At 39.5% G+C, this 25,269-nt stretch overlaps 1 protein-coding gene and 1 long non-coding RNA gene across 5 annotated transcripts in view; one reads left to right on the top strand and one right to left on the bottom strand.

Annotated features, from left to right (window-relative positions):
- Positions 1–25,269, bottom strand: part of LOC116586637 — a 228,083-nt gene that overhangs the window by 44,815 nt on the left and 157,999 nt on the right. The gene's annotated exons all lie outside the window — the stretch shown is intronic.
- CCDC192 (coiled-coil domain containing 192) overlaps positions 1–25,269 on the top strand; it is a 194,650-nt gene that overhangs the window by 125,999 nt on the left and 43,382 nt on the right. For 3 of the 4 annotated variants that reach the window (XM_032336841.1, XM_032336840.1, XM_032336843.1), the window contains exon 6: positions 6,770–6,902. In XM_032336841.1, coding sequence (XP_032192732.1) covers positions 6,770–6,902 — 133 coding nt within the window. Of the gene's footprint in view, positions 1–6,769; positions 6,903–24,089; positions 24,625–25,269 lie in introns of those variants that run through there. The other variant, XM_032336842.1, reaches the window with a different exon arrangement.

The raw sequence follows: 25,269 nt of genomic DNA, 5'->3' as shown, positions 1-25,269 counted from the left end.
TATTAGCTGTGACTTTGGGCAAATCATGTAATTTTTCTCTGCTTATACTTCAGCATCCCTACAGTTCTAGGGATGGACAATTTGATTTCAAAGATTATACTCAATTCTGTTCCCTTGAAGATTAAGTGATTCTGTTTTCCTAAATCATGCTTGAGGGGGGTCAGCCTATGTCTCAGAGCTTCATGATCAGAAATTGGACACTTCTTGCTTTAAGAAATGGATTTATAAATAGGAAATGTCATATTATTTAACTGCTCACAATGTAAGAACCTGAGTAGGACATTGAGGCATGCATGGCAAAGGGATGGAAGGGATAGTCTAGAGCTGGATCACTCAGATTTAAATTGTGAGTCAAAATTTGACTTTGGGAAAGTTACTTAAATCTCTCTGTGCTTCTGTGTTTGCACCTAAAAATGGAATTAATAATAGCTCTACTTCATTGGGTTGCTACAAAAATGAAATTAGCTAGTATGTAAAAACTTCTCAGAACTATGCCTGGCATATTATAGGTGGTAAGTATCAGCTTCTCTCTGGAATATTTCCAATAGTAGCCTATATACTACATCGAAGGAAGGGTAGCTTATGGTCTTTTAGGGTAACAAATTCCGACTTTTGGACAGTTGTGTTGTTAGAAACATCTGTCTTATCACTGGAATTCACTCCAAGTATAAGTTATCTCTTTATCTTGTATTAATTTGTAACTGGTCTTACATAAACATTTACATAGACATTTCTGGAAACTAGGACATCTACTGGCAAACTCCGCCTCTGTCTCTAATAATTACTTATCCCATACAGGGAAAAAACACTTGGCTCCAGCTATAGGTAAACTCTTCCCTTGTAGTGAGTCAAGATGTTTGTCTAATTACTGGGATTTTCTTTTCCTTTAATTAGAAATTCCAAACCCTCTGGGTGTAGGGAACAGAATTAAAATTTCTTTCTATAGCATGTGATAACAAAAATAAGCTACTCAAATCAGAGGGATACCTGCAAAGAACTGAACAGTATCAGCTATGATTTCCAAAGTCTTACTATTGGTCATGAAATGTCAATAGTGGTCATGTGGGGCCCAATTCTTGGTCAAGTTTGAGATGCTGCCTAAAGGTTTATGTATTAACAATTCCCCCAATGACCTTATTAAATGAAAGAAGACTAAGTTACATTTTGCTTTTGTGCTTGGTCTTTCATTCAAGGCATTATACCAAGAGTTTCATCTAATCTACTCTTTGTCACTTTAGAGGACTGAACAGAATGGCTACAATCTCCAGGATAATTCCAGACCTTCTGATGAGAGACACTAAGAGGGCTCAAAGCAACACTGGACACAGATAGCCCTTAGCTGGGTTCATCAGATCCTTCCTTTATTTCTTAGGCTCTCTGGCAAGATCATGGCAATCCATGCTTCCAGTGTCTCTCCATCATGCTTCAGTGTCACTCTTTAATAACTAAATCTTGTTTATTGCCTACTTCTACTAATTAGAGCCATTCTCGCTCTAACTAGAAAAAGCTAGCTTTAAGTAACTTAAACAAAGTAATGGTAAAGTCGTGGTGATTAGTGAACTTGAGAGTTGAGGGCCCTCAACTCTCTCACCTACAAAATAGAGACAGGATCATACATAACAATTAGGTATCATCAATGAGCAGTGGCTGCTGGGATTGTGGATCAAGGATGGCGAAGGCAAGCAGGCAACCCACGGTGAAGGAATTCCCAAATCAAAGGCCTGCCTTTGGAGTAGAAAGGAAACTATGAGGCATGTGTTTGCCATTCTTGGGCTTCTAAAATACTTACCTGAGGTTAGCATTAATACAAAACAAAGTAAGAGTTGTGAAATTGATTTTTTAAGCCACGTTGTAGCCAAAAGCTACCATCACTTTTTAATAGTTTTAGTATTAACAATGGATTATTAGAAAAGATATGAAAGGAGAAATCTGCTTAGAGGTCCTGTATTCAAATCAAATTCTCGGATATGTCCTTGGAAGGGAGCATTTTATCAGGGGCCCTCTGGAGACAAAACCAGTCTTTGTTTCATATGCTAAGTAAAGAAGGTAGGCTGAATTGGGTGGATTTCAGACAAGGTGGGAAGAAGCTATGCTCCAGCAAGCCTGCCACAGATGCCACAGGCATCAAGAGGTAGGGCTTTAGAAAGCTCCTCACATCATTCCATGGAGGCAGCCACCTACTTTGCCAGGCATCGAGCCAGCTCTGGCAGGAGATTGGATTGAGGGTATTTGCATATCTGTCTTCAGGACATTAAGTGTTGTCTACGAAGTAAGGAGGAGAGCAATGCAATTATAGAGAAGGCTTAATTTAGGAGAAGGACAAGAAGGAGGAAGTGGTGGAAGATGGGGAAGGAGAAAGAAAGAAAACAAGGCAAATCTTGAAAAAAAGAGAAATCTTGTTTTCAATGAAATACAAATTTATTTCCTAAAGTGTGACAAAGACATCTTTAGAAAAGATACTCTTGAGTTTTTAGTGGAGGGTTGAGACCTCCTCTGATGTCTTTCAAGAAATAATGACAAAAAAGAAAGACCAACCTGCCACTTAGCAAACATAGCACTGAGTATTGTCATTTATGTGTTAGGTCACTGACTCCCCACCAGCTATATGATATCCCCTATATGATATAGGGAATGGAGAGCCTGTAGATAACATATGTCCAGCCCAAATTTTCAGGGCCAATAGTTGACAAAGCCCAGCCTTAGAACCTGACACCACAGTTCAAAGTGTGTGGAAAGACCAAGAAATTTTAAACAATGCTGGCAACTTTGTGTTGAAACTTCTCTATAAATAGTTCCCTGATGATTTCTAATTCCCGATGACTTGGTATAATGCGAGCTATTCAGCAATGTGATACGGATAGATATTTCCTTTTCAAAACATTGCACAAATACATGATTTCCTCTCTCTGTCCACCCTGTAGGAGAAGTAGGAAAAGAGCAAGGTAATAGGAATTTACCTCCAAGCTATAAAGCCTTCCTCCCCTTTCAGTAATCATGGAGGGGAGTTCCTAGTTACTAAGGAGACAATAACAGACTCCATTAGGTTCAAGTACAACACTTGGGTTGCCTGGCTAGAAAATGCCAAAAAAGCAAAGGAAAATATTAGCATTACTGAAATCATTTGATGTCTATGACTAATAAAAAACATGTTGGCAAACTGAATTTTTAGAAATGCCCAAAGGGCTTGGTTAGAGCTATGAATTAATGGCATACAGCAGTTCTGTCTGGAGAAAAGTGTGGGGGGGGGGAACGACAAAGATGTTAAACTCCCTTAAAATTTATCTGAATAAATGAGAGGTCCCAAGAGAAATCAATTTACGTTCTTTATTCAATTTTTAACTTAAATCTAAATGTTCCTTCACCTTTCCTTTGGAGCTTAATAATGAAGTTTGCACATTCTGAGTCACAGTCATCCTTAAGTTCTAAGGGCCCCACAAGCCTCTTTGGCCCTCTGATGGAACATCCCACAAGTTCTGGAATTATTTTTAAGGGATCCCTGAAAACTGTACCCACCTTAGAGACTTTGAGGACTGAGGTGTCCATTCAAGCATGTGCTTTGCCTCTCAGAGGCTGGAGGAAGCCAGAGGTAGAAAGAACTGGGGGTAAGCCAGACCTTTAATTACCCCTCGACCCAGGTCCCAGAGGTTACTATGGGCCTGCCTGAGGATGTTCATCCAGTCTCTGCTTGATCATTCCCAGAACAGGAGGCCTTTGCCAGGACCCATCCTATCTTGTTATGAATACAGCTCTGATTGTTAGAGGTGCTTTCTCATGCTGTGCCAAAATCTGCCTCCTCTTGAGTTTTTTACCCATTGTTCCCCATGGTATATCTTGAATAATACTGTTTAACTCAACTTCCTTTCCTCTTGAATAATACCTTAGATTACTGAAGTCAGATGTTGTAACTCCCCTGTATACCGTCCTCTCCAAACCAAATATCCTGTTTCTTTCTCAGATCATATGGCAAATATACAAGTATTATAACAATAATAAAGGCAAAACATATGATCACCATAAGACAAAAGGTGGTCTCGAAATTGTATTTTTTAAAAAGATTTATTTATTTATTTATTTATTTATTTATTTAAGAGAGAAAGAGAGAGAGCGTGTGCATGAGCAGGGGGAGGGGCAAAAGGAGAGGGAGAGAAAGAATCCCAACCAGACTCCCTGCTGAGCCTGGAGCCAGACAAGGGGCTCAATGTGGGGGGATTCCCACAACCCTGGTTCATGACCAGAGCTAAAACTGAGAGAAGCTTAACTGACTGAGCTAACCCAGGCGCCCCTGAAAATTGGATTTTTTTTTTAAGGGACTTAAGGTTTTTTTAACCAAAAAGCTGAAATGTTTAAATGATATTGAGAAGCATCATGTCTTTCCACTAAGACATAGCTATCAAATCACTCCATCCATCAAGTCATCCGGCCAAAACAGAAATGAAACCTGAAAGACGACTTCTTGGCTCCAGCTCCCTGACAGTGTCTGCCTCACCAAGTCTCTCCAAGTTGCTTTTAGTTTTTGCTTTATTTGCTATCAATGTCTACTTTGAGAAAAGTTTCCAGAAAGGTATGGATCCACGTATGAGTCATTATGACACATTCTGAAAAGAATGTGAATACTATCTACTAAGAGTTAAGAGAAAAGCAATGTAAGGAAATGCAAACGTTCCTTCTTACTCCTCTCAGTATTTCATTATAAAACATTTCAAACACAGAAAAGTGGAAAGAATTTTATAGTAAACACCCATATGCTTAATAATTAGACACAAGTACCATTTTTGCTCAATTCCATTCATTCTGTTTATCAGTATCTCCTTCCGTCCATCACTCCATCTTACTTTTTTACACATGCCCATGTAAGGTGCGTTCATCCACACGCTTAACCCTCATGCTTCAGTTTGCACAGTCACTGTTATTGGTTCTTTTCTGATACTTTTAATTAGCACTCTCTTCTGAATCCCCTTGCCACTCTGTCCCTCATTTCTATATCATTCCTCCCATTCTCTAGCCCCAGGGTTCTAAATGGTAAAAAACAAAGTGTGAAAAATCTGATCACAGGACAGTCTTTGAAGTAGTATCAGGAAAGGATGCTGAAGACCACAAGGGACCTCATAGGCATTATCATCTCAGGCCTGGGATGGACAAGGTCCTCATGAGTGAACTCGCACAAACCAACTTACAAGAGGGGGAGGTATCAACGAGCATGCCAACCTAGTAATTTCCTGTGGGAAACACAGCTAGCTATCAAATACCCAGGCCAAGATATTTCTTGATCAGCTCAGTCTCCTTCTCTGAGTTAATCTACAAAACAGGTCAAATTTGAAGGATTTTGGTGAACAGAGAGACCCAGAGGAAAGGAAATAGTAAGAAAGTCTTAGTGGCATGGAGCCTTATCAGCGCTGATATTTCAACAGTTGCCTGACACCTAAGGGGTGCTTCGTAATTAGTACAAAGATGAAATGAATATGCATACTAACCACACTCTAAGAGAACTGCTGAACAGACCAGGAACTCATGTTGTGGATGAGGGCACCTCTCTCCTGGACCGTGTTGGTGAACCATGCTAGATTCTACCCCGCCAACTCCCACTAAAAAATTCCCATGACTACCATTCCCATTTTAATAATACATTCTCTTTTAACCATTTGTCTGCCATTAATTCAGCTTTTGTGAAATCCTAATACTGCTTTGGTCTGAAAGACAAGTGCTCTTTAAAATGGGTGGTCTACAACTATAGAATCCCATCTTTGATGAACTGATTCTACTGGCTTTACTCTCAAAAAAAAAAAAAAAAAAAAAAAGGAAGTGATTCCCTGCTACCTGAAGTTTTCCCTGATGTGGAAAAACCATTTGTTTCCCTATCTCAAGATTTATGTCTGATAAGAAATGTTAGTCATTTATATTCTGGGCTTCCTAATTACCAGTCCACAAAGACTTGGCAAAGTGAGCTCTTCAGTGGAAAGGCAGCAGGGCAGCAGTACATAAGTATAAATACAACACTTTGCACAACAGACAGTTTTTCCACAGTGTCAGATAAATCTAATTCTGACACAGCGATTTCACTCTGGGATCTATAAACAGAGCTTTCTAGTCATAAAGTCTCCAGGTGAATTGGTTAGGTAAGAACTTCAAGTAGTTCTTTCAAAGGCTTAGATGTCATAAACCAGACTATTTTACAGCAAAGCAATTCCTGTCTTCTGTTGCTCAATGATTTTGTACCCTTGACCACTTTCCCTGCAGAGACACCCTGGTAAATATCTGTAAACATCAGCATTTCAATGGTAGCATCACACTCTTCCGAGTTTATTGGAAGGCAAACCTTGATGGTATTAGGGTAGAAAATGACACAGAAGCAAGGCTCTCTGAAACACACTCACTATTTCTTGTGAGTTTACTTACAGACTGAAAAAAAAAAAAAATCAGGCACTTTTAGGCATGGGCACCTCTCTGGTCAAATGCCAACCATCAACTAGAGTTGTTCTCTAATTGCCTCTACTATAAGCAACCAAAATACAAGGTTCAGCTGCAGATTAAAACCCTGAAGAGGGTAAAAGATACTCTGATGTATAGAGTGACTTTTGGAGCTGGGGCCTGGAACTCTCGGACGGGAGCACATGCACTTGTTTCACAGACCTCAGAAAGGACTTAAGCTAGATAAACAGGGACTAGTTTACCCAAGCTGGGCTTCAAAGGCCATGTTTGTTCAGACTTCATTAGTTCTTTTTATTCCTTTGATGCGTCTGTCTCTAGTGACGGAAACTCTTATTTTTTCAAGAAACTAAAGCACAAAAGGAAACTGAAAAAGCTGCAAACTGATTTGGCAACAGCTAAGCAAGAGGCTGCCATCACAGTCCTGGAGCTCAATGAGAAGATAAGGACTCTATGTGAAGGGAAGCCAGCCCCTAGAGGTCAGTATTACCACGTGACAGTTACACTGGCCCTAGGGCATGAGTGAGGTATATGCTTTTATTGGCCACAGATCAAAAGGCAAGGCCCCAGGGCCAGGAAGAATCCTGGCCCAGCAGCACGCTGACCTGGCCTACCCCACCTCCATTCCCTGCGAACAGCAGACATGACACAAATAACTGACTCCAGGCTGGGTTCGCGTTCACTGTCCGTGAGGTAGGGAATGAATAAAGGGTTCCTTAGAGGAAAAGTCCGTGAAGCTGAAGAGCTGGACTAAATGGATCTGAGAAGGGTCTTTGCATGAGCCGGGTGGCAGCGAGGGAAAGGGCGCGCCTAAGGAAGACCCAAGCGATGAAGCTCTGGAGTGGGGCAAAGAGAGGAGCTTGTCTTCAAGTGTAGACAGGCTTATATGCTGGGGCAGGCGCAGGGAAGTTAAGAAGTGAGTGTTGGAACAACCCGTGAATGAGTGAGCCAGAAACAAGCAGGGAATGCTGAGTGAGGATGAAATCTGGGTGATTCTGAAAACCTGTAATGGCCACTATGGTTTGGAGTTTTGAACAAGTCTTCTCTAAGTGCGGGAGGAAAAACCCTTGGATCGTTGTACCCAGGAATGATGTTAGTGAACATTTAATAGTATGTGCCAGGTGTTTGGCTAAGCACTTCACGTGTATTTAATTCTCAGAATAACCTCTGAAGTAAGTTCATTTATGGATTCCTGAGGAATCAGCGGAGGCTTAGGGATGTCGATTACTTTGCCCCAGGTTAAATAAGTGTGAGCAACACCCAGGCAGGGAAGCTCCTGCCAGCCACTTACACCCTCCCCAGTGTGCCTGCACCCTTCCCACGCACAGGGATCCTCATCTCTGTTCTACAGCTGTGACATTCTGCCTGGTGAATCTCTTGGAAAACAGTGGTTCCCCCGGATAAATGTCTTTCTTTCATGTGTGGCACTCTTATAAAGCCAGAAACATGCTATTATTCTTACCCTGGCTTCCTTTATTACTCATAAATAATTCTGGAAAAAGAGGAGGACCGTGGAAATAAATGGAGGAGGAGAAAGTAGGCGATGTGGTGGCTTCAGAAGGGGAGACACGTCCGCATCCTGGCCACGTGGTAAACCTTTAAAATGAGTTTGGTTTTAATTTTCTCTTCTGAATAGCACTTTCCCGGGGTTGAAATGGCATGCAACACAGTCATCTTGAAACACATGCTGAAGGTCAATTTGTTTTTCCCTTTCCACAGAACATAATGATAGTTTATGAATTTACTTTTACCACCATGAAAACTTAGAGAATAAAATCCATTCAAGGATATTATCCACTTAAAGGTCTTTATTCTAGGGCATCATAGCCAGATTCCAAGCTGCATCACAAGAAGCTGATAATGATTGTACATCACGTTGGAGAAAGTTCTCCAGTTTACCCGAGAGAAGCTTTCAACTTCCCAACTGTATTTTGAATTTAGTGAAAAAAGATCTTATTGCAAGGTATATAATTCTCATTGTTGACAAAAATACCATTTGTTGTCTAATAACAATTTTGTCCCTCTGATATTTTAGTAGGTCAAAATCAAAATAACAGAGGTACGAGGACTCTAATGGTTTGAGAGAGGATAGGAAACATGAAATCCTACCTTTGTCAATTTTCTCTCTATATTTCTAATTTTAAAAAACAAACAAACAACAAAAACACAAAAAACAACTACCAGTACAGGAAAAAAAAATACAAAACCCTAATGTATTATGAACAGATATAAATTTAAATAAAGACAGGTATTCCAAGGTCAGTTATGGATGAAAACAGTGATTCCTTTTGGACCATATGTTGCTGCTTTTATTTTGTGGAAAAACTGAGTCAGTGCACTGAGTTAAACAAAATATTTGCACTTTATTGCTCTCCCATTGCTCCCATGCCCCTCAACCTGAATTCAATAGCCCAAGAGAATGTCAAAGCACTTTTGGCCCCAGAGTCTTATTAGCTTTCATTCTCAGAGACTTTGGTCACCTTGTTCTACCTCTCAACATATTTGAAAGTAAAGTCTGCAAAGATGTTGGTTACTTTAACACACAATGACCTCCATTTAGCCATACAACAATGAGGATTGACCCACCTCCCACACACATTCCTAGACCAGAACAACACCCCTCCCCTAGCTATCTTGTGTCCTTTTATAAAATGTTTTCAGTTCTCAGACCTCTGTTTGCAAATGACAGATGTTCCAGTCATACATTACAGCTTAAGAAGAAAGGGTAGTTTATTGTCATAAGTGTAAACAAACTAAGAAAGGGCATGCCGTTAACCATATATAGTACAATAGATGCAGGGTCTCAGATACCATCAAAAGACTCTGCGTCTCTCACAGCTGCTTCTCTCTTCACTGAGACTTAATTCGCTCAAGTGGGATGTCAGAAGAGACTGGAAACATGGCCATGAGCAACTATGGGCTGTTCTCATCTTTCCTCCAGAGAGAAAAAGAAAGCATTTTCCCACCAATTCTAGATAGAAAAAGTATAATAAAGCACTCTGTCCCTGTGTGGGTTCCCATGTAGGGACATGAACCAGTCTGTGGCCAAGGGTAGGGAACTATGGTTGGACAAGCTTGAGTCAAGCACCTGCTACTGGGTGGCAGGGCAGAGGAAAATCAGGGTGGAAAAGGAGAATGTTCTGACTGGCAGCTCCCACCAGAAGCACAGGGCTGGATTGGGAGAGAAGCACTTACTTAAAGGAAGAGATAAACCATTCCTAGAAAGAAAGAGTGAGGGACAAACCCCACATGTCCTAAACACTCTTAACAGTGGTCAAGTTAAAATATAATGTAATGCTTAATGAGTCACCCATCTATGAGTGTTTGCATTTTTTAAATAGATTCTTCTTGATGAACAAAAGACCTTTGTGATCCAAGTAATAAATGTCCCATGATACAATTTCAGACCCCATAAAAAGGGAGAGTGAACCACTTTGGGAAAGGAATCCCCTTCCAGCCTCCATCAAGTGACACCATGGTTGCCTACTCTGAAGGCGTGCTTTATTTTAACAATTGAAATTGCAAGAGGGAAAAAAAGTTTTTATTCTAAATGACGTGTTACCTGGATTAACATAAAGCTACTTCTCTATTATAGTTATAGATTGATGCCTATATTCTAACAAGCAGATTAAGACTTTGCCAAATAAATTAGAATATTTTTTTACCCAAATGTGCATTTTCCCCCTTGCTTGATTCATTTTCTAAGTCAGTTTATATATATTAGGTTGCTGCTCAGCTCTTCTAATCAGAGGAGTGTTCCAGAATATTAGGAATACCTTTAAGCATATTCTCAATTTGATGAAGCAGTGAGCTACCAAACTTTTTTATATAAACACAGTAAACTTCTTCATTGGCCATGTACTTAAATTACCTCCAAGGAAATAAATGATTTAAGTCAATGGAAAGTTCAACTGAAATGAAAAACACCTTTATTATAAAACTGGCACAGCAGGAAACTTACTTACAGCCTGAGTGTTGTTTGTTGATTTTGCTTTGTGCAAATAATCACAGCCCAAGGCAGATTCCTTCCTACGTTTCCACAGCCTGCACCTAAAGTGCTTATGGCTTTATTTACTAGCATAATTCAGTGAAATGTCTATTGTACCCCTTCAGGGTCACCTTTTAGTAAACCTTAGTATGCAGGAAGCTAAGGTTAAATTTCAAAAAGTGTCTTTGTTTCTTTTGTCTGAAGAGGGCAAAGTTACTTTGCAAAAATCATTCGTGACTAAGTGTTGCTGGTACATGAGCCTTAGGTCACTTGCTATGATGAAAGCTCTTATCTTTGACCAAAACATCAGGGACCTGGTTCATAGATCTCAAGCCAGTTTATGATGCATTCTTCTGGATTTCTTTTTTCTTTCAATTCTTTTCTCCTAATATGCACAGCTCTTACACCAAGCAAGGTATCTAGTCCCAATGTGCAAACTCTCACTGCCCGGATAACAGCCATATCAGCACTGAGTCATCTCTTGGTTTTATTCCTGTTAAGAAGATGCTCCGAGTCAATGCAGGTACATCCCAGAGCAAGCTTCTCTAGGACTCCGTGTCCGGCCAGAGCCAGCCATTCTTTTCAGGGAGGCATGAACAACGATCGATCGACACGACAGTGATTTTCAGGGGCCCAAGACGGTTTTTAAACACTATTAAATTTTAAGAATTAGACTATTGCTGCTATATTGTTAAAAAAAAATCAAGAGATTTATCTCTTTGTCAACATCCCAGAGCCAACTGTGATCAATATTTTCAAGAGTATCTTTTATCAGGATGTCCACCCCAGGGAACTCAGGCCTCTTACTCTCTGTCCTCCTACAAACTTCCCCTGGATCAAAGTTCCTATTGTAACGAGGTATTAAAAAACAAACAAACAAAAAACCCTAGGATTTGAGGGTGAAAAGAGCATTCTGGAATTAATCAGTGATAGTGGTTGCACAGTATTGTTAATATAGGAAAATGAATGAATTATACACTTAAATTGTACACATGGTGTATTTTATGTTATGTGAATTTTATCTCAACCGGGGGAAAAACGATCCTCACTAGGATATAATGACTAACACCCTGTCAGTTTTAAGTGTATTTTAATGAGAGTGCCTTGGGCCCAAGTAAAATCTTGAGTTGGTAGAGTTCCGAGCATTCAGAAAGAGGTCATATTCCTGTTTATCTTGTGTAGTTGTCCATGTGGGTCTAGGTTTTTTCAACAATGCCATCCTGTGCTCTTAATTTTCTATCAGCCTAGCTCTTTGAAAGGCTGTTCTTCCTCAGATGAAGAACCAATTACTTGATCAATAGTTCTACATACAACCATCCTTTCACTATGGAACACAGATATTTATCTTACCAGAGTTTTCAAAGAAAGTATCAAGGAAGGCCCTGGGATCTCACTGTTTCAAATGGTGGGACCTTGTCAAAACATACTGTTCACCAGCCATTTCTTTCTTTTCTTTTTAAAGATTTTATTTATTTACTTGATAAAGAGAAATCACAAGTAGGCAGTGAGGCAGGCAGAGAGAGAGAGAGGAGGAAGCAGGCTTCCTGCCGAGCAGAGAGCCCGATGCGGGGCTCAATCCCAGGACCCTGAGATCATGACCTGAGCCGAAGGCAGAGGCTTAACCCACTGAGCCACCCAGGCTCTCCTCACCAGCCATTTATTGAGGCTGCATGGGCTTTCATCTGATGGTTGGTGGAAGCGTAAACAGACAGCCTATACTTCCCTACCACTGTCAAGGGTGTGACTATCTTGGACAGAGGTTACAAGAACTTAGGAAAACAAAAAGTGGAGATTTCCCCCCTCAGACATACACATTATCCCAACATCTTCAGAAAAGGGTTTTCTTTTAAGCACTTCTACCTAATCCTCAAAAAATAGAAGCTATTGCAAGGTGGGATATTCTACATTGTAGACCAATAAATGTCGGTAGTTAACAACAGGGACAATGAGAGAACGTAGGAGTGGTAACTTCAACATGTGCTAAGTATAAGACGTTCCTGAGGAGTTTCAGTATTTACCTCATAGAAATAGTTTATATTTATCTTTATAATCTCTAGGTCTCACTAAGAGATTTCCTGTCAGTTGTCTCTTCTTTAGTCCACTGAAGTCCTTCTGAAATAGAGCAGCTTCCTAAAATAGAACCCCACAGCCAAAGTCTGATTTCAGGTTTCCTTCAAGGATAAGCCACTGCTCCAGGACTCCCTGCAGAAATTTCATGAAGATCCCAAGATATGTTACTTATTCACTATGGGCAAAGTTAGGGCAATTCTAATTTTTAAAAGGACATTCTGGAAACCTCTCGGCCTGAAAAATCACTCATGTGAGAACTAGGTGTTGCTGAGGACTTTATGGGTTGCCAGTGACAAAAACCAAAATGAAACTTTAACCGAAATGCAAGTGTAAGCAGAAAAGAAGGAAGGAGGCAGAGACACAGGGCTTTTGGATGGCTCATTTGGCTCCTCGTTGCTACTGGCCCCAGTTGAACGACCTCAGGTGCAGATCAGGAAGGACGGCCCAGCTGTGCTCATCTTGAGTGAAGATGTGCTTCTGCCTGCTCAGAACCACTTCCCTCTTTCTTCCGTAGCAGAAGCATGATCTCCTGTGTTCCTCTTCCATTCTCTGAAGTCCAGTGCGATGGTTCATCACAATGTCCCTTCCCCCTTGAGCCAAGGGAAGCCTTGTGAATAGCTATCTTACCCTCTTTCTGATTAACTTTCTCTCTCTTTCTTTTTTTAAGTAACTTTAATAAGCATTGGCTTATAATACTTGGACAACCAAAGAACTTTAACTTACACCCAATTCCAGGGAACAGAACTTCTTTCTCACAGTATTTATTCAGTATTTCACGGAAGGAATCTGATCAACCGGATTTGTATCACATTCTAACCCATGGATCAATCGCTGTGGCCAAGGCCATGGGATGTTATTATTGACCATACCTTTGTCATGTGCCAGAGGTCAAGGGCAAGGAAATGTTATCAGAAAAAGGTAAATGGGAAAGCTTTCTGGACAGAAGACAAAAAATACTTCTCACTATCCTCTTTTAATCTATTTTAGTTTACCTTATAAACTTAGAGAAGATACCCACGAGTTGAAGCATCAGTCATATCTTGTCAGGAAAGTACAAAACTTATCTACTTTCAATTTCAAACTGCATATTTAGGCCCTTCCTTTGCAAAAGGCCTGGAAATCTATTCATTTTATAATTAACAAAGGGTAAGAAGATCCATTCTGAGATTTTTGGTAGGGGTCCAAAATTTGGACCTTTGCTAGCTATACCAGCTGTGGGAATTCAATGATCTCAAGGTCTCCTCCCTCCTTTGTTTGTAAGACTAATTTTGGAATTATACTATTATCCGGAAATGGTGTCCCTTCCTTCTGTCCATCCCTTAGGAATTTTTTTTTTTTTTAAGTATCCCAGCTTCTAGATCCAGAGAAGTTGGATAAAAGGGCAAGCACCAGCTGATGTCAAACCAGGCACATGGGAATTGGACCTTGATCAATTTTAAAGGTTTCCTACTTAACCATGGAGACTGTTGTGATCACCAGAAGAGCATGTGCTGTTTGGCAATGTTGTCAAACAACCCAGATTAGAGCTGAGAAGGCAGACAATTTGCAGATAAACAGTGGGACGCTCCTTTGTCAAACATCAACGGACAGAGGTTTGTCAACATAAGATGAACTGGAGAATGTGGGGTTGCAAACAGTTGTCAGCCAGCTGGAACACCAGTCAGTGTAGCTTTTCCGGGTACAAACATCTTGGTGCCCAAGTAGAAAAAGTGAATGCTGTTCTCTCCTGCATTCCCCAGAAACCTCAGTATGATTTCATTTAATGACTCAGTGTTTCCTGATAGGAGGCTGAAGTAGAGAATAGCTACATTGGTCATATGAATAAGTCTGGAGGAATGAGTGGGTACTTTTGGGGGGCTTGAGCTCATCAAATTGAGAAAGGATGCACAGAGCAAGATTCCACTGGACAAGTGGGGGTCTTTTGTTTGAAAGCACAGGATTTATTTCTGGTAGTAGGATAGTGTTAGATACATACTCTTGTATACTTATTAGATACATCCCCCTATGTGCACTGTGTTGGTCTATAAGAATATTTGTTTTTAAAGATACACTGCCATGTAGTGAAAAGAAGGGCCATCTGTACCCCAGTGTTCATAGCAGCAATGGCCACAGTTGCCAAACTGTGGAAAAAACCAAGATACCCTTCAATGGACAAATGGATAAGGAAGATGTGGTCCGTATATACTATGGAGTATTATGCCTCCATCAGAAAGGATGAATACCCAACTTTTGAATCAACATGGATGGGACTGGAAGAGATTATGCTGAGTGAAATAAGTCAAGCAGAGAGAGTCAATTATCATATGGTTTCGCTTATTTGTGGAGCATAAGGAATAACACGGAAGACATGGGGAGCTGGAGAGGAGAAGGGAGTTGGGGGAAATTGGAGTGGGAGATGAACCATGAGAGACTGTGGACTCTGAGAAACAATCTGAGGGTTTTGGAGGGGAGGGGGGCGAGAAGTTGGGTAAGCCTGGTGGTGGGTATTATGGACAGCATGTATTGCATGGAGCACTGGGTGTGGTACATAAACAATGAATTCTGGAACACTGAAAAGAAATTAAAAAAATAATTTTTTTAAAAAAAGAAAAAAATAGATACCCTGACTTGGACCAGATTATCTTATCAAATAATGCCACAATTTCATGTTGGACAAAAAAGATGTAACTAAGAAGAAATCAAGAGGGAATGTAAGAGGAACATCATTATTCCTGATTTGTGTAATATGCAGTTAGATCCAGAAGAAGCTGGCATAATAATTGGTGCCTGTACGATCTGAGAACAGTTTTGCTCTTCTAGAGATGCTTTCCTTAATCCCAGAAATTACAGCTGAGAATGTTGCTCTGCTTTTCCAGTAAGACCTGGAAGTCTTGCCATGACAAGCTGTCTTCTAGACCTAAGCCCACTGGCAGAACATCAGCTCCACAAAGATGGTCTAAGCATGGTCCATGGGCCCATTTTTTTTCACTGGCTAACCCTGGTGAATAAGGAAAGAGCACTGTTCCCATTCCAAGGGATGTTGACTCAAACTTGGCAAACAAAAGTGGGAAGACCCCTTAGTCACAAACCGATCTTGAATTCTTATGAACTTATCAATTATAATTCCAAAAGGTGAAATTTCTGAAACTAAAGAATGAAAGGATACAAGACAGATGGTAGAGAGGTACATGTATGTTTCACGAATGGCCAAAAGCAAGGATTATAAATTATGAGGCCTCAAAGGTAAAAAAAAAAAAAGCACTTACAAAACTCAGGTCAATAGGATCAAACCTTCTTAGTTTTATAGAATCCTAACATTACCTTCACTCTAATATTCCTAAATTTATAAGGTAATGGGTAATAAAACTTTTACCACACTGAGCTATGTATACAAGAGGATTCTGACTTATGATAAAAAAGTCTCATCTTCTGAGCTGATCCCAAGAGTTCAAAACCTATTTGACAAAGATTCCTTTCCAGATGCTTTATCCAGCTCACTAGAGAAACACTTTTGGTGGTACTTTAGGGTAAACAGGTTTTTCCAACTCTGGATGAGTGCCAAAATGTACAGTTTTATCCCAGGTTGCTAAGTAAATTTCCGATAAAAGGTAGTTAATTTTCAATATGCTTTTTTTTTTTTTTTCCAAGTATGCCACAACCAGGTGCTATTCATTTTCATTTAAAGTTACATATAATGTGGGGTGCCTGGGTGGCTCAGTGGGTTAAAGCCTCTGCCTTCAGCTCAGGTCATGATCTCAGGGTCCTAGGATCGAGCCCCGCATCGAGCCCCTCATCGGGCTCTCTGCTCAGCAGGGAACCTGCTTCCTCTTCTCTCTCTCTGCCTGCCTCTCTGTCAAATAAATAAATAAAAAATCTTAAAGTTACATATAATGTTAATCCATATATCAGTTTTGTTGGCTCTCTTTCAAAGATTACCTGGAGTTTTAAAAGGAGAACTCTTTGAATATATACTTTCAATTAAGTTTTAATATCTCACATACCTACAGAAATCATATTACTAGAACTAAAAATCAAGATACTGACTGCCATAAAATCTAACATATAAATTTATATTCATACTAAAAACTATTTGAAACCAGGGAGTGCCTGGGTGGCTCAGTCCAGTAAGCATCTGCCTTCAGCTCAGGTCATGATCCTGGGGTTCTGGGATCACCCCTGCATCACATCGCATTGGGCTCCCTGCTGAGTAGGGAGTCTGCTTGTCCCTCTCCCTCTGCCCTGCCTTCTCCCACTCATGCTCCTGGGTTCGCTCGCTCTCTCTCTTTCAGATAAATAAATAAAATCTTAAAAAAAAAAAAAACCCACAACTATTTGAAACCAAGACTGTGCTACAGAATCCCATATATAGTTATCACTAAGAGTTTAAAAAGGATTACATGAGATAGTTGAAATGCCAAATTTATCTAATTGATTTTACTTGTGAACCTTAGCAGCTAAGAGTCCCGGGGTCTTAGAAGAGAAAGTTAGTGGAATGTAATTAACACCACAAATCCAGCAGAATGTCAGGGGACATGGAACGAAACACAGAGCTGCCTACTCTGAAAGCAAGACTTAGGGCTTATCTTCCACTAATTACTCATAAGAAAATATTGGAACCAGACCTTATATAATCCATCTATATTAATGCTATAAACATTTCCAGATGCAAGTGGATGATCTTTTCTTTTCCATAATCATAACTTTTCCATATAAGTCCCAAGAGTCAGTAATTGAATTTGAGAAAAGATGTCCTTCTTTTGAAGTTGCTTTTGATCTAAAGCCAAAGGGAAGTAATTTATTTAGCAGAAGCTGTGAGTTCCAAACAACAATGTATATGAGGGAATATTGGCAAGTAAAATAAAGCACCTTAATTTATTTGTCAATAAAGCAGTACCAATATGCTAAGAATTCAGTTCCGAATAAATTCTTAAGGAAATGGAAACTGGTTTGAGGTTTTCTTTTTTCCTTCCCCGTGAGCACATGATGAACACTCCTATTAATGTTATATAAAAAGACTTTGGTCCTTTGAAATCATTCCCAAAGAAAAGTGATAGACCTATAGTCTTATTGCCTCAATTACATCAGCTTTCCTTTGGGTTAATTTAAAGTAATAAACACTCTTCTCCATTCTTAATGACTGGTTTCACATGTGTATTTCTATTTTGGTGAAATTGTATTCATATTATTCCTGGAGTTACATGCATCCATTATATTAAACACTATTTGGTGCTTATAAAAGTGAAGCAACGGTAAAAAAAATCTTGATTGAACTTCAAATCGCAGGAGGGGAAAATATAATAAAAAGATTATATGAGAGAAATAAAATCTACATGAAATGAGCAAAATTCAAGCCTAATTGAAATATGACAGCCATATTCAACGACTAGGAATTTTCCCCCAAAGTACCATGCTGCCTGCTACCTAAAGGCTTTGCATTCGCCACTTCCTCTTTCTAAGATGTCATAACCTTTCTTCTCAACTCCCAACCTTGCCTTCTTTTGTCTTTTGATCCTTTTTCAGAATCTCTTTTGCAGCCATTTCCACCACCCCTAGCATCTCCCCACCCACTCCCTGGCCTTCCCATGAGTTACATAACCAATAGATCTTGAGTATACCAAAGTCATAAAATCTATTACAAGTATCTTTTTGCTTATTCTTTATTACCAATAGACTTGAGGTTTCTTAAAAAGAAACAAGAGATGGTGTCTTATTTTTCTTTGTATCCACAGCCTAGCACAGTGCCTGATGCTTCAGGGTCATGAAATGTTAGATGGATGGATACTGAACAAAACTTAATGGGTCCTGGTGCTCTATTGCTTAATATGTTTATGAATTGCTAGGTGATGGAATGAGTTTGCCTACTAAATTAAAAATTCAGTACCGGCCCATATGGCAGATTTCCCAGGGAACAAATTGTATTTTCAGATACCCACGGAGTTGTTAGCACAGCTACTGGCTCCCAGGTTGAAGTAGATTATCAAATCCTGTGAGTGATTTGAACGATTGCTGATTGTGCTGCACTGTATCATAATAAGTTGCTTCTGACCTATCTCTAGCTGTGTTATTTTGTGACTTTTTACTTTACTATTTCAGCTGTGACCAATGTCATGTACATATATTTAGATGGCTTAAAATCTGACACCCGTGTTCAAGTCAGGGGCTTGTCATTACATTGGTCAATCCTGTAAAACTGGACTGACCACTAGTTCCAAAATCCTTTATATCTACTCTTAAAACTGTCTGGTCTCCCTGCCCTACTCAGCTGTTCGGACCTGTAACCAGCATTCTTGTGTTGGCTAGAGCCTATACCTTGAGCCACCCTGATCCTGCTCATCGGGCCTCCTGCTTTCTGAACTCTTCTTGACATCTTCTAGCTTTATCACTGGTCAACAATTTTATGATGATTTATTTGGTTTTAATACTTTAGGTGACATTTTGCATTCTCACTCATTTAGTGACTGACCAATATATCCCTTGATGTATATCTGCTTCCAGACATTTATTTAGATAATATCCAGACAGATTCCAGACAGATATTTAGGTAATATCCTGCCTAATCCTAGCCCAGACATTAAGATTCTCTCCCCTGTGGCCTGATGCTCCCATCAAGCTGGTCTGGTTCCCATAGATACCAAGATCTCTTAGAAATTTAACCTTCAGTGATCTGGCTCAAGTCAGCTGTTACTTACTTTCATTTAAATCATGATTATCTAATCCCTGGTCCTTCACAAATGGCCTCATTGGTTTCTTTTCTTCAGTCATTTCAGCACTTTACATTAAGGGAAGATAAATCATGCAGAAGTAGATTTTGGGTAATATCATTTTTCATAGTCAGAAATACTTCAACAGCTTCCCATTGCCAGTGAAATAAAATTCATTTTTTTAGCCAACATTCAGAGCCCTCCATAAAGTAGACTCACCTTATCTTTCTAGATTTATTTCTTAAAATTTCCCTTTACATACTCATATTCCCTCTCTCCATCCCTTGCCGACAAAACCTATGATGGAAGCCCTCTATCTCTGGTCTCTACTCCTGCTGACAAAGTAACAAAACCTGCCTGATTGGTTTTACTCTGCATGATTACAGATCTCAGATGAGCATTTAACTTTGCCCAGCCAAAGGGCTGAGATTATTTTTTTCCAGGAAGCTGCTTTCTCACTCTCTAAAACAACTATTCTCTACCTTCTTATCTCTTCTCAAACCTTGCTCCCCTCCCCCACACTTACACCCAGCTGATGACTTCACCTATAATTTACTATGAATACATCGGCTGTCAAAAGGGGACTCTCTCATCTTTCCACTACCAAAACTAAATTCTTGCTTCATATTGTCACATGTGTTCTCCTGATTGCTTTTTCTTATCAGTGGAAAAAGTTCCTCCTCACGTTCAAGGTTCTATCCTCCACTAGTGCTCTAGACCCCATGCTTCTTACCTTCCTATGTATGTCCCTTAAAATTTACCCTGCTTCACACTTGCATCACAGACTCCTCTTTTCCAGATCATTCTTATCTGCATAGGAACATGTTGGTATCTCACATCTCTGCAAAAACTTGCTCTGATTTCTCATCATTCAGTACCTTTTCCCACTCTTATTCTAAGATAAGCAACTCTACAGTCCTCAACTGCTCACACCCTTCCCATTTGCCATTTAATCCACCAGTCTTAGTCCCTCCACCCCATTTAGATGATCATCTTCCATTGAAAGTGCAATCAAGGTCCCCAACAACCTTCATGATGCCAGAGCCAGTGTAAACCTTGCTGTGCTCCTGTTACTTGAATTTATAGTGTTGTATAACACAAATGACCACCCCTTTCTTCTTGACAGATTTCCATTCCTGGCCTATGTCAAACCACAGAATCCTGGTTTTTCTTCTTCCTTATTAGTTACTTCTTTGTCTAATTTATTGAAATCTACTTTATAGAATCTCTAAAGATATTTAAGGCCTAGTTCAAGACCCATTCTTCCTCTGAATCTTCAGGTTTTCCCTGAATTATTTTGTTCATTCTTATGGCCTCAAATATCACTGATAGTCTAATAATTCTTATATTTGTATCTCAGTTCCATCTTTCACTTTTTGACTCTAGACTCATATACTTGCAGGTGAACTTTGTATTTCCTCTTGTTTATCTAACCTTCCAACTTAACTGTGCTTCAAACATGGTCTTTTCCTATCTTCTCCCATCCTAGGCAATGGCATCGCCACTACCCAATTGCTCAATCGAAATACACTGGTAAGAAGAAAAGCTACAGATTGAGATCACTGCAATAAATAAATGGAGCTCTATGATATAAAGTAAAGGTTGGAATAGAAGGGAAGAACACACTAATGAGGTAGGTCAGCAAAAAAACTCTTTAAGAAGGAGAGGACATTTCAACTGAAACATGAATTATAAGAAAGAGTCAGTGAAGCAGAGAGGCAGAAGAAAAGCATATTCCAAAAGGAAATAGCAAGTTTTTTTTTCTCTTTTTAAAATTATGTTCAATTAGCCAAAAATTAGTTTTTGATGTAATGTTGAATGATTCATTAATTATGTATAACACCCAGTGCTCACCACCACATGTGCCCTCCTTAATATCCATCACCCAGTCACCACATCCCCCCACCCCCATCCTTTCCCTAACTCTCAGTTTGGTTCCCAGAGTCCAGAGTCTCTCATGGTTTGTCTCCTTCTCTGATTTCTTCCCATTCAGTTTTCCCTCCCTTCTCCTGTGGTTCCCTGCACTATTCCTTATGTTCCACGTGTAAGTGAAACCATACGATAATTGTCTTTCTCTGCTTGACTTATTTCGTTCAGCGTCGATGCAAATGGTGGGTACTTTCTGATGGAAATAGCAAGTCTTAAAACTGTTTCAGAAATGTAGTTTTGTGTTTTTTCATAATAGTAACAAGTCTAATATCCCCAGAGAGAAGTAAATGGGGGGAAAATAACAGGATGAGTGTGTAAGGATAGGCAGAGACTAGATCAAATCTGAGTATTTCAGTAGTCCAGGTGAGAGTTAGTAGTGGCTGGGACCAAAGAAGCAGAATTGAATAGAATGGATTTCAGTTAACTTTTAAAAAATTGTTTTGATTGTGGTATAATAGACATAAAACATTTGTCATCTTAACTCTTGGTAGGTGCATTACTCAGGAGCATTTAATACACTCACAGTGTTGTGTGACCATCACAACTAAAGATATTAAAACCTTTTTCATTATCTCCAAAAAAATTCTCTTCTTTTTACACAATAACTCGCCCTTCCTTCCAGCCCCTGGTAATCTCTACTTTCTGTTTCTAGGACTTTGTCCATTATAGGTACTTCATATAAGAGGGATTATACAATGTTTATACCTCAGTTTCTGGCTAATTTCACTAAGCATAATGTTTTCAAGGTAATCCATGTCAGAGTAAACATTAAAACAACGATCCTTTTCATGGATGAGTAATAGTCCATTGTATGTATGTGCCACATATTTTATCTAAAATTGGCTTGATCTTTACTCTGGAAATAGAATTAGTGAGACACGTGTTGAATTGGATGTGAGGATGGATATGAAGTTAACAAAGATGATTCCTAGGATTCTAACTTGTGAAAATAAATTGCAGGGGATTAATTGAATGAAATGGGGAACACTTAGAAAGACATACCTTAATCCCAATCAAACTGAGTTCATAACCTTGAGGATGAAGGAGGATTCCTGAGGGATGAGGCTTAAATGATTAACGTGAGTTAACCATTTAGAGAAAGATGCATGGGAGTTGGCTGGATACAGAAGAAAATTGAAGAAGAAAGGACCCAGTGATAAAAGTCATGATGATTTTTGTTTTATTTCTTTTTCCTGGAATATTTCTCCCTAATTCTTCATATCCCTGTTCAAAATTGTCCTGATCTTCAAGTCCCAGGTGAAATGCCACCTCTTCAGGCCTCCTCAGGCACTTATGTTCTTTTAATGGCTTTTACCTCTTCTGGCTTATAAACCATTTGTGTCCATTTATTACTTACTACACCATAAGCCCTTTAAAGGAATTGTATTACACTGTTAGCATATTTGTATTCTCTCACTGTACCAAGTATTGTTGCCTTGCATAAAGAAAATAGTCAACATGTGTTGGTTTTTAGGAGAATATCATTATTAGGAATGGGGGAAAAAAATGTTATGCCCAGGTGCCTGGGCAGCTCAGTCAGTTAAGCATCCAACTTTTGAATTTCAAAAACTATTATTTGAAGACTTTTAAGTTCTTTTTTCCAAAAATTGATTTATTTTAGAGAGAGAGACAGGGCATGCAAAGCGGGAGAGGTGGGGCAAAGGGAAAGAGAGCGAGAAAGAATCTCAGGCAGACTCCTCGCTGAGCTGAGCGCTGAGCACTGAGCCCCACCCTAAGACATCAAGATCATGACCTGAGCTGAAACCAGAGTCAGACACTTAACAGACTGAGTCACTTAAGCCCCAACTTAAGTTCTTCTTCTTTTTCTTTTTTCCCTAAGGATTTTGTTTATTTATTTGACTGACAGAGATCACAAGTAGGCAAAGAGGCAGGCAGAAAGAGGAAGGGAAGCAGGCTCCCTGCTGAGCAGAGAGCCTCACATCAGGCTGGATCCCAGGACCCTGGGATCATGACCTGAGCCAAAGGCAGAGGCTTCAACTGACGGAGCCAGCCAGGTGCCTTGCTTAAGTTCTTTTTATCAGAATTAAGGTGTCATTACAGTTTGGGAGCAGAGTTAAAAGCCCCCAAGTTAACAAACTCAACATTATAGAACCTTGTTACCTCAAGAGAAAAGGTGGATAATCCTGAGATAATTGAGGGCCTGTGTTTTGCTGCTGTCATTGTTTAGTTTTGTTACCATGTAAATCTAATCATCAGAAAGATCAAGTCCTAGATGGAACTAGCAGTAAAGTACAGATGCAGTCATTTCTAACTTACACAAAATTGGCTTAGTATCTAAGTTTCTCACCTTAGTTGAGATGCAGCCTAGATTTCCAAATGCCTTAGAATAATCTATGTGAGCTTAATACAGATTCCTAGTATAATGAGAAGTACTTCGAAGTGCATACATAGCTTTTTAGATACATCACTGATACAGAGAGAATTAATCTCTATCAATCTAACAGTTCACTTGGCAACTTGCAGTGGTTCTCTAAATCACATTATCATTGTTGTCCAGTCTTACGAAGGTACAGTATTGTTTTACATGATGTTCTGAAAAAACTTAGATTTTTATGGATTTAAAAAGAAATTTTAGAAATGTGTATGAGAGTTGGTCAAATGTGCAAATAAAGATTTAAAAAAAAAAAAGTCAGAGTCTGGTTAAATATAAACCCATGCCAGCATTAGGAAAAGAAACAGTAGAGAGTAGGTTTATGTGAAAATAAAAGAACAGAGAAAATAATGCTCTCCATTGTTCAGAGTGACAAAGAATTGGCAGGCATCCAAATGCCATGGGAGACAAGATTAATACTAAGTATATCTGTCAACATCCTGTTTGAAAATCTTAGCCAGGATCAGAGGTATCTGAAAACATCCAAAGGGTTTCGCCTAAGAATGAGTCATATTCTCTGCAGCATGGAGCTCTGAAATACCAGTATAGGATGTTAGAAGTGAAACAGAATTTAGTGATCATCTTGTCCAACTCCCATGTTTTGCAGATGAGAAGAATGGGCCTAGAAAACCCTCTCTCCACTCTGCAGGTGCTGGGAGGCACCAGCCAAGTAATGCACAGACTATGGACTTTAGAGCCACACAGAATTGGTCTGAACCTAGCTTAGTTACTCAGACAAGCCCCTTATTATCTCTGACTCTAATTTCTTCAGCTACAACTTGGGAGTAACTATTTTGGAGAGGGTCTATGATGTCAGAAATAAAGTGCACAAAGCATCTGGCACCTAGAGAATCAACAAATGCTAAGTCTTATTCTCCCCAATCCTGGGATTAGTGGCAGAACAAGGAAGCCCTCTTCAATCCAAGTGTATCCTCAATATATCCTCAGAGATCCCCAGTCACACTTCCTCCCCCCAAAAAATGAGTGTGGTAAGGGTAATACACTATTCTATAAATACTTGGGCTTTTAATAACCTGGAAATATTTAATGAGTCACTACTGTATAAAATGCCAAATGGAACTTCCAGATTTTTCCAGTTCTTAAACAGAGTAAAGGACACTTGAACAGAAGGAGCAGAAATCTAGTAACTTGGTGCAAACATTCTAAATACTACTGAGGGAAACTTCCTGAACTGAATCTTTCATACATAAATGTGTGTGGAGATGGGGTTTCAGTGCTTCATAGAGGATGCCAAAACTCTGTTTTTTTTTTTTTTAAGATTTATTTATTTATTTTAGCAGGGGAGGGGCAGAAGAAGACAGAGAGAGTGGGAATCCCAAGCACACTCCATGCTGAGTGAGCCTGACTCGGGTCTCGATCCCACGACCCTGAGATTATGACCTGAGCCAAAACCAAGAGTGGGAAGCTCAATCAAATGAGCTACTCGGGTGCCCCAAGATGCCAAAGTAGGCTTTCTAAGTACACAATGGCCTTTTTTTTTTTAATTCAACAAGATTGTGTTAGATATATCTACCTTTTAAGACAGAAAAAAACTTCAAAACTTCAAAGACTGAATGAATTTATAGGAAGGTAAAGGAAGATTTCTGAAGACAATGATTTATCAAAGAGTAAGACATCTGAAATGTTTATCTGTCCTAATTAGCTATCTCCATTGTCAGTGTACCTAACGTGGAAATACAGGCCCTACCACTGACATGACAGACTTAATGAATCACAGGCAATCTGACTGCTGAGACCTTTCAGTCCTATCTAATGCTAACGTACCT

Source organism: Mustela erminea, chromosome 3, assembly GCF_009829155.1.
Source record: "Mustela erminea isolate mMusErm1 chromosome 3, mMusErm1.Pri, whole genome shotgun sequence".
Taxonomy (NCBI): Eukaryota; Metazoa; Chordata; class Mammalia; order Carnivora; family Mustelidae; genus Mustela; species Mustela erminea.
The sequence above is the reverse complement of the archived record's forward strand: the minus strand, read 5'-3'. Positions and strand labels throughout refer to the sequence as shown.